The 10,584-nt window shown below is 37.7% G+C and overlaps 2 protein-coding genes across 2 annotated transcripts in view; one reads left to right on the forward strand and one right to left on the reverse strand.

The window, feature by feature from the left end:
* Positions 1–329, reverse strand: part of cpvl (carboxypeptidase vitellogenic like) — a 4,820-nt gene extending 4,491 nt beyond the window's left edge. The window contains exon 1 of the mRNA XM_024268465.2: positions 176–329. Coding sequence (XP_024124233.1) covers positions 176–180 — 5 coding nt within the window. The 5' untranslated portion in view covers positions 181–329. The remainder of the gene's footprint in view (positions 1–175) is intronic.
* A 2,430-nt stretch (positions 330–2,759) lies between these two features.
* Positions 2,760–10,584, forward strand: part of chn2 (chimerin 2) — a gene marked incomplete in the record, with an annotated part of 26,408 nt that continues 18,583 nt past the window's right edge. Inside the window, 2 exon segments of the mRNA XM_024266871.2 lie at positions 2,760–3,573; positions 3,779–4,059. Of these exon segments, the coding sequence (XP_024122639.1) occupies positions 4,011–4,059 (49 nt within the window).

Genomic DNA, 10,584 nt, shown 5'->3' on the forward strand with positions numbered 1-10,584 from the left:
CCATAACCTGCCAACATTTACACGCTTCATATCAGACTACATACTGTTGTGTTAACCAACAAAACCACTGCGGTGCAGGTGAGGGGAAATTGCCGCATTAATGAGCGTGTTTTGACGGATTTACTTCCTTAAATAATAATAAACCACTTGGACGAAAAAAACGAGCAGAACTCACCTCATTGTTCCGACTTTTCTTCGAAAACGACACAAAAACTGTCCTTAAATGGAGATAAATGGACGTGGACGGCGCAAAAACTCCTTACTTTACTGTAAGTCCCGTAGTCACATGATCACATCTGCGCAGATCACGTGGGAGCAAAGATCACGTGATTTAAGGTCCACCAGCTGGGAACCCTGAGTATTGTCTTGCAGGCTGGAAGTTTTGAATTATCGCCAACAGCAGAAAACAAAGACATCATCAATCCATGTAATTAGAATGAAGTTTATTTTTTATTTATTTATTTTCATTTTTATTCATTAATGAAAACACACAATATAAACTTGAGTTGTAAACTCAAGCATGATAGAAAAGGAAAACAATGAAAAGGGGACAGAAAGAAGAAAAACTTAGATATTTGGTTCTTCATACATTTTTTTTAAAACAATCAACATAAGGAACAGGGCTAAATGATCCTGCTGATTCTGGCTCTTACAAGGATACAATTTACACATAAACAAATTTAAATTTGACAAATGTGCCAAAAACACAAATAAAAACACTTAACAAAATATGTGTTCATGCAGAAAGATACTTATACACAATACTGTACACATACACACGCAGATACATATTTACAAATAAATAATTACATTTCACTAGTTTCAACCTAATGTTTCAAAAGTAATCTACAACATTTACCCAAAAAAATAAAATTAGTTTTTTTTTAATGATCTTATTAAAATGACACTAAGCATAAGTCATTGACCCAAACATTTTAGAAACACAATGCTTTTTAAAATCATATTTAACACTTACTGCTTTTAGGCCTTAGTCTAATGGACAGTCATACAATATATTTCCCTAAATACTGTACTATGTATGTATACGTATGGGACAAACAATCCGTGTAAATTCCAGCATCATTCACTCATTCGTTTTTCAACCTAAAATCGAAAAGGAAAAAATGAAAAAGGAACTTTTTTTTTTCATTTTGCGATTTAAAATCAAAACCGAAAAAGCAAACCATTTTTTTCACTTTCCGATTTTAAATTGAAAAACAAATGATACACAGGTTACAAACAAACATTCTAATTTAAAATTCTTTATTGATCTTCTGTGAAGTTTGTGGTATTTGAAAGGTTAATAAGAATTGTGTTTAATTTGTTGAAATGTAGCCTATCACACGCATTACTTGCTGTTTTTTTCTCTTCCTCTCCTGCATTATTTATTATTTATTTAGTTCTCTATCTGTGCTTCTGTTTGGTGCAGTGTGATTCCAGTGTTGTCCCTCTTTGCCACTCCCCTCCAGGGGAGCGGGAGAGGATGCCTGCTTTATGTGGACATCCTTGGGGTTTCCTCTTTTTTTACTGGAATCATTTTTTTAGGAGTTTTTCCTTACTGTGAAGGAAAGTCTAAGAGCAGGGATACCCAATTTTGCTTAGTCTGTTTAGTTTAGTTCAGCAACCGATATTGTTTATATTTTATGACTGCCTTTTTGCTTTTTTTTACAAATACTGGTATGAAGCCCAATGAGACAAGTGTTTTGTAATATTAGGCTTTATAAATAAAATGTAATTAAATTGAACTATTGGTTTTCATTTTAGACCAATAGAAGCTCAAATAAACTCTCTAGGAGTTATAGTGAACATCATATATTCATTTTAGAATGAACGATTGTCCAAAAAAGTTAAAATTATACAATATACACTACAATTATTCTTTCTGTCACAGATGGTTTGTTATTTCAGATAAACTATGATGATTGCTGCTGGTTGGTCAAGTATGTACAATATGGGTGTATGGATATGAGTTTGGGTATTTGTTCATTCAGGGCAGAAGTTAATTGTTATTCACCTGAATTGTAACTACAATTTACTGTAGACAAGGACTCTCCATTTTTTCATTTTCAGTCAAACTTATTTGGCCATTTTATTTTTTTTTTAAGGGAAGTTTGTTTTTTATGTGGCCCTCTGATAGACTTTGGTTTGTGCTGCCTTTTGTCTGAAAAAGGAAAGTTGAAGGTGTGTGGTTGTGTCTTGGGAGGAGCTCCCTCCTGAAGGTTACTGGATGGGCTCCAACCCTTTGACCCAGAGCAGCATAGATACAGGAAATGCATCCAGCAGCTGTAAACATGCGGCCAGAGAAGTCTTCATTGATTTGTTAGTTTTTTGCCTTAAAAATATTAATGTTCACATTGTGCTGCTTTCCATTAAACATACCGTATATATAGACTGACTGACTGTATTGACAAAGAAACAAACTGTTAAGATGTTTTCTGTGGGATCTCTGAAACAGCAGAGAATGAAAGGCACTTCCCTCAAGTGGATTATATAATTTTCCTTTTTTAAGGTCAAGGATTTTGTATAAAAATAAAATAAAATAATATAACAACAAATAATGATTTAACCTAACAGTGACTCGATGTGCAAAATTCAAAAGCTAAAAACGCTTGACTTTATGATAAAAAAAAACCTCAGAAAAGCAGAACTTACAACATAGTCACAAGACAGATACTTACAAAAAGAATAAATAAATTGTGCTTTTTTCCCCCTTTTCTCACAGTGCAGAAAACATCAGGGATAAAGGAGTCAGTTTGCAATGCTTTAGATGAGCTGGTCAGGAATTAAAAATGTCGCCTTCTAGAGACTTAAAATCATTGAAATAGGCCTACTTACTATTATTTGAACATTATATTGTAGACAGACAGAATATTGGCCTTTAACACAGGTGCTGCTGACTTGAACAGAGCAGCTGTGCTGCACAATGTGCTCAAGGTCAGCCTGGAGAAGATGACAATTGGCAGACAGTTAAGAAAAGGTCGTTTTAAGAATATTTTTATGCAGCTTTAACATAAAAGACACCAGGTCCTGGGAAATGGAAACAACTTGATTCACTAAAAAAGATCATTAATGAAAGTCTAGTTTAGTCATAAATTATTGATATTCTCTATTAAAAGTGCAATAAAAAGATTTTGCTCAAAAGTGTCCCGGTTTTTCTCAGAAATGTTTTAGATTTCCTTTACTTTTTTTATTTTTATTTTTTACTTATTTTCTGCTCGTTCATTGTTGTTTTATGTCTCATTTATGTTTCAGTTTTGTTTTTCTGGGGTCATTCTCTCGTTTTCGGAGATTCTTATGTCATTAAGAAAATGTTTTTTGATTGAAATCTGGTGAGCTTAGACTCTGAATGTTTGTGCTTCTTAAAAACATCTTTACTTTTCTTTCCCAATTCCTTCATCGATCCACCAGATGGCGCGTAAACATCACCCACCGTGCGCAAAGTAGTATGTTATGACATTTGGAAAAAACTGACGTGCAGTCCAGGAACTGATCACACGTGGTTTGGCTGGTTGAACGAATCATTCATTTATCAGGCAGAGACACAGTAACAGTCTGGGCTTCTTGCAGACAGAGGTAGGTCGGGTTTTTTTCTTCTGTTTGTCTGCACAGCTCCAAACTTTCACTTTAAGAAGGCGCGTCAACGTTGCGGTGCGTAAATTCAGAAAATATTCCTTACAACCGCACATGGGAACCACATCGCCTTTCCGCGGAACGGACCCACGCGTTTTCTTATGAGTGTCGGAGAGATCCGAATAACCCACCACACGTATCCCCGCAGCCTGTCTGCCCTCCTGCGGCTGCAGCGTCAGTGAATGCGGCAGCGGCTCCACGCTGAGGCGCACAGCGAACCAAGCAAGCCGACGGGAAGGGATCCTTCCGGCGGAGGGGTTCAGGATGAACGGAAACATGAAGTGATGAGGTGAGACGGAGTGACATGGAGGCACCGCCGCAGCCGAGCTGGGAGCCCACTTTGGCCGAACGGCAGTGACCAAGGCGCAGAACTGGTCGGGATGGCAGCATCCAGCAACTCCAGCCTCTCAGGTTCATCCATGTCCTCTGGTAAGAGTTGACTAATCTCACTGGGGATTCATTTATTTGTTTAAATTAAAATCCAGTTTTGATGCCTTTATTATTTCACAATACATGCATTATTACTTGCTTAATTTGCTGTTGCCAAACTTTTACATTGTGTTACATAAAGTCATTCAAATGGTTTATTTTCTTGGATTAAAAGAGGAAAACATAATTTTAACTGTCCTTTAATTGTCTCAGAAGTACACATCTCTATGCACATTCTTAGGAGAGTCATGGAAAAGCTTTTGCTTCCAGCAGGAGTGGGTTAACAGTGTTGGAGTCTGAATGGGAACACCGTGGGATGCCTTCAATGTTTGTTATCATTGAGCTGCAGATCTTATTGACCTTCTACCTGCTTGGCTGCCATTTTTTTCCAAACACACCAGAGTGAGATGTTCTCTGATTTAACGAGAGGAAGAAGGAAAAAAAAAAAGAAAAAATCTGGAATGCAGTTTTGGAGTGACATCAGACATTTAAAGTGCTGATGTGCACTAAACTCCTGTTGCATGGAAGGCTATAATGTGGGACCATTGCAGTGTGGACACAGTGTGAAAAATTCACAGAATGAGAAAAGCAAAGTTGTATCTTCAGCTGCTCAAATAGAATCCTTCATTTGGTTCAGTGAGCTGCTCATGTTTACCAGGAGAACTTCAAAACTCAGCAGCGGTGAGATGTTTTTTCTGCGGGATGATAAGAAAGGAAATGTCACATTAAGGCACGCACATAGTTTTGGAGTTGGATATTTCTAGGAAAAGCTGGATGTGGATGTTTTTTATCCCAGTGAGTAGGATGTGAGGGTAGAAAAACACAGTGTTTGTTTTACTGTCTCTGCATCCCAGCCAGGCCACATTACAGCGTCACATTTCCCAAGGTGCTGCCCATGTGGGCGGGACAGACAATCATTTCCAAGCTCATCCAGCCTGTGGTAACCGCACGCCTCACAAAACATTATATCATGTGTGCGTTTTCAGAAAGCCGCATTTGACCGCTGCTGCTTTGAGAAGAAAGTCTTGTCTTTCCGCAGCCCGGGAGAGTTGTCATTACAGTTGGACTTGCAATGTAATTATCAGGGGTTACAAGCTGCACTGCTGCCAGGGTTGGAGTAATTGTCGCAGGGGTGTTATTATTTCTATGCCGAGCTCTTTTGGAAGAAGACACAACATTTCAATAATCTGGTCTATGAGGCATATCATTCTAAAGTGAATTTCTGCCATGTTTTGGGTTTAATCTTTCTAGTTGTTCTGGATTTTGCAACATCTTTTTAAGGCATCTTATTTGGAGAATCGTGCAAAAACAAAGTTCATTCATTGAAATTGCTCCCATACCTCTGATTGTTCTCACAACAATTACTTTAAGGAAGTAAACATTGATTTATTGATGCATTTCCTCCCAGACCAGACCAATTTTTTTTTTTTTTTACTGTTTCAAACTTGGCTGGCAGCATTCATCCCTTTTGTTTCTGAGCAATTAGATTTACTGGCTGCTTTTGGAGAACAGAGATGTTCCTGCATGTTCTTGCAATGCAAAAGCACAACAGGAAGAGCCACTTTCCAGAACCCAGTTCAGAAGAAGGAAGGTTGCAGAAAATCAAAGGAACCAGGCTTGAAATGTATCTACAGCTTCTTGACCTAAATTATAAAAACTCATCAGAGGAACAGAGTTCTATCCGTGTACTTACACAGATGTTGTTTGCTAAACATGATTTTGCAAATGTTTCTTGTAAATGTTACAGTTTGCCTCAACATGTTTCATCCATTTTTCTTGATCCCCTTCAGGGCTGGAGGGGTTGGGAGAGTGTGCAGTAGACAGGTTGCCAGTCCTACAGAGGACATGTCAGTTTTTCTTGCTCTGCAGGGTAATTCACAAGGGGCTGAATGTTTGTCACGCACACGGAGTTGCACCAATTGTCACTATGATTGGTTGCATCAGTGAGAGTACAAGCGTGTTCTGCACGGATTTGCGCGTTCTCATTCCTGATCCCGAAGGTCTTCCTTTTCTGGCTTATTTTCTTTTTGGTTGAATCAAACAAGCTCACCCCTGAAAGACAGCCTCACACCTGTCATATATTATCTGGTCAGCTGACGCTAGCTAAAAAAATGGTTCTAAAAGGATTTTTCTTTTTACATAAATGGTTTCCCCAGTGCAGCTATGCTGTCATTTCTGTTTGTATATATGTACCCAAGGGTAATCAAAATCTACATCCATGCAGTGTGTGTTTTATCTCTGCACATCTGTTATAAACTAAAGGAAAAATTCTGATAACACAGCATTTTGCATCAATACACTGGGGCTAGAAATGAATATTTGTAGATAAACTTATTTTTCTGCTGGAACAAAGAAAATGTGATTTTTTTTACTGTTATTGTCCAGGAAAATGGTCTGGGTTATATCATAAAATGGTTGTATTGCCTTATTGTTTGTACTGAGGGCTATACTGCATATCCCCTTAAATCCATCTAACAACTCTAATTCAATAGAATAGCATCAATTGCTGCAAGCCGTCTGTAAATGAATTTGTTGCATCCATCCAAACGGCCACAAACCGCAACTATTTTTCTGTTGAGCAAAATGTTTAAAGCAAAATCTTTGGTTTGTTTGTTTTTTGCAGATAATTCAGATTTTGTTAAACTCAGCCTGAAAATTGAGATTTCCCACATAGTGTGTATTGAGTTTCTGTCAAAGTACTTCTATAACCAAATCAGTTATTTTAATGTGAAAAGTTTTAAGTTTAGTATGTGTGAAGAGTTTGTAGAAATAAATAATGCCTATACTCCCATGATCTATGACATCTGGGCAGGTTTTCCCTTAAAATCTAAAATCTTTTCAAAGTCCCTCTCCAAATGTCTTTTGATCTATTTTCAAAGAGTTCCCAGTGATAATTTCGTTATAATTATTTTGTTTTTAGCCACAATCAAAAAACCTGTGTTGTTTATTAGGACATAGTTCCTGCAGAGCGGCAGTAGCTCAATCGAAATCCATCCATTTTCTTTTGCTCATCTGGGACCGGGTCGCGGGGGCAGCAGTCTAAGTAAAGATGTCCTCTGGGGGGACACCAAGGTGATCCAGGCCAGTCCTGGGTCTTTCCCGGGGCCTCTGCCCAGTGGAACGTGCCCGGAACGCCCCTCCAGCGTCCAGGAGACATCCAGACCAGATGGCCGGGTCACCTCAACTGGCTCCTCTTGATATGGAGGAGCAGCGGCTCTACTCAGAGCTCTCTGCAGGTGACAGAGATTCTCACCCTATCTCTAAGAAAGCGCCCAGCCATCCTCTGGAGGAAGCTCATTTTAGCAGCTTGTAGTCGGGATGTTGTTCTGTTGGTCGCGACCCAGTGGGTCAGCTCTCTCTTCACCACAATGGACCAGTACAGTGACCGCATAATGGCGAACAGTCTCCAATCCGCCTGTTAATCTCCCACTCCTTGTGAACAAGACCAAAGATTTATTGGGCAGGAGAACTTCAGAGCAATCTACCATCATCTGCAAAGAGCAGAGATGAACTCGTGTGGTCCCCAAACCAGATCCCCTCCAGGCCTTGACAGCACCTAGAAATTCTGTCCATAAGGAGTATGAACAAAACCGGGAACAAAGGGCAGCCATTTACATGCTCTCCTACTTGCTTACAACCCTACAGCCCCATACAACAAAAATGGCAAGCGATATTGTAACTATCAAGCCGTACAGTTTGAGCCAGATGCCAGCTTAAATGAGAAAAACAAAGACGTACATGGATCTATTTGTCTGCAACACTCCACAGACTCACATTGGATGTGGCTTTCCTTAAATACAGCTTGACATAAATGTACACAACAAATGTCAGGTGATTGACCACAAATGTCTGTTTGTGTAACTCTATACCTGTCCATGTCACAACAAAATAAAAATAAGTTAATTGACGACTCTTGTACTTCATTTACCAGTGGCTCCAGTAAATATGTTTATTAATCTTTAGTTCTATTTTTATAAAGAAAAACTCATTATATCAGAATTGAATAAAGAATTGATACTGACTGTTTTTAGAGCTAAGTTGGGCTTATTGTTGTAGTAAAGCAAAAAGCAAACCACTTCTTTAACAAGTTGTCAGTTTCAGTAGAATATTGACGTGATTTGGGCCACAAACAGACCAGCTTCTTCACTGAAACATCTGAGAAGTATTATTGTGGTCAGCCAGTGGGGAAGAAAAGCACAAGAATAGGCTGCACAAGCTAGCTAGCATATTAGATCAGCTCCAAAGCTGCTGATGCAGCCATGTACATGCTCCCATATTTTGACCCACACAGAAAACTGCCAACTTTTTGTTGCTTTTTGTGTCCCATGTGGGCAGCCTGGAGTGTAATCCATCTTGATGTTCCACATTGGAGATGGGAGATGAACCTCAAAATGAGAAAACATAAATTCATTTACTGTGAGCCAAAGATTTTGTGGGTGAATTGGTAAAAACAAGGGTTCTTTGAGGAGAAACACAATGACACATTGTTCAGTCATGACTGGACGTTTGCCAGGATCAGCTGTTTTAGGGTTGGCATATTGTGCAAACTCAAAACCTGAGCTTTTATCAGGCATGCAATTAAAGTACCCCTGCAAAAGTCCTTCTAGTTTGAAGCACTTTTCGATCTACTGGGATAAAAGTCCCACCTCCATCTTTATTCATCATGCATTCTCTTTGTCATTAAAGCAAATACCTTCTGGTAATTTCAATATTGACTATTTCTGACTTGTGAGGACAACCCAGATTAAAACCGTACTGGGTTATTTTTTGGAGAATATGCTTCTGGCAGCTGCAGACTCCAATCTCCGCACAAGCAGTCTAAACTACTTTAAAATTCCTTTTGATGCTCTTTGAATTTTTGTGTTCATGTGTGTGCTTGTACTTTTGTTTATGTGTCAGTATAAAAAAATGACCCCTTGAGCAACATTTTTCTCCCCCATGAGGCCAAAGCTGCTGCAGAGTTTTTAGACTAAAATGTAATTTGACATAAGTAAGAATTACGCTTAAAGGAAAGTATTTGGCAGCCGACCAGGTGAAATTGTGTTCCTTAGAAAAGCCGCAGTGACAAAGCTTTGGTATTTAACGATTCATTTTCCAAGACAGCGAGTTCATTTATCAGCAAAATGAGTTTGAAAGCTATTTAGTCGTATTTTCATAGTGGAACAGAGAGGTTGTGCAGCAGCATTTGCTGTTTAAGTGTCTGCTCTACTTTTGAGGTACATTTTGTGTCATTTTCAAAAAGTGCAGTATGCAATTGTGGGCACCTAAATTGTCTTTTCTTTTTCAGTCAACTATGTTAAAAGCAGGTATAATTTTATGAACAGATTTAAGAATGGACCAGTTATTTTCCATTATTTTTGTAATCCTGCGCACAGTTTTAACTTAAAATTCCAGCAGCAGTTTAGCAAGCAAACGTCTGTATTTACAGCGCGGAACAGATGAAAATTCAACAGAGGTGTACAGAATTTAGCAGCTCAGTTTTACAGTAATATTGATGCAGCCTGCGAGTAATGAGTTTGGCAGTTAATCTACCTGAAACTCATCTCAGAAATCCACAAAGCGTTAGCTAATTTTATTAAGTGAAGCAAATAGACACATTTTATTTTGTTGTAGGCGGTTAAGGCTTCAATCTGCGGATGAATACAAAGGAATGCTTCAAAAGAACAAGTTTCATCTGGACCGCCATGACTCATTTTGCAAACAGTCCACTAAATTCTTCTAATGTAGTTTAGATTCCTTTGTGGTATTCCTCTGTAGTATATATATAATACATTTATGTGTATTTTTATATATATATACATTTTATACATATATGGATAATATATATATATATATATATATAATACATTTATGTGTATTTATATATATATATATATAATACATTTATGTGTATTTATATATATATATACATATTATACATATATGCATAATATAGATATATGGCTATATGTATAGCGGGAAATATTGACATAAAATATAAAGCGTTTACAGTTTGCATCACAGTCTGAAAAGACTGACATATTTATAGTGTTTTCTTTTGACCGTCTTTTTATTCATTACACAGTTCAACGGATTTAATAAATCACGACAGAGATGGGGATGAATAAAAAGCAGAATGTTTTAATTTCCTCAGATGATTTAGTCTTGTCTGCATACTTGATGACCAGGCCTCATCCTCATTTTCTTCTAGCTTTATACCAAAAAAAAGTCATTAGTTTTTTTTCAAAACCCCCCACACACATTTTAACATTTTTAAATTTACTTATAATCCAGAGTTCTCTTTTGCTTTAGTTTTTTTAAAGCTCATATTCATTATTTAGTTTCTTTTTGGCACTTTGTTGGTGGCAAAATGATCTGGAAAAAAGTGTGTATTTTAGAAAGATTTTTACTGTATCTATGCAAACATTTTTCTTCCTGTTCTGTATTATATATTACATTGACACCAGGAGACCGAGGCCCTGTACAGGCTCTTGGTAAATGTATTGAGGACATTAATGACTGGATGTGCCACAACTTACTTCAATT

The sequence above is a fragment of the Oryzias melastigma genome, linkage group LG16 (assembly GCF_002922805.2).
Source record: "Oryzias melastigma strain HK-1 linkage group LG16, ASM292280v2, whole genome shotgun sequence".
Classification (NCBI taxonomy): Eukaryota; Metazoa; Chordata; class Actinopteri; order Beloniformes; family Adrianichthyidae; genus Oryzias; species Oryzias melastigma.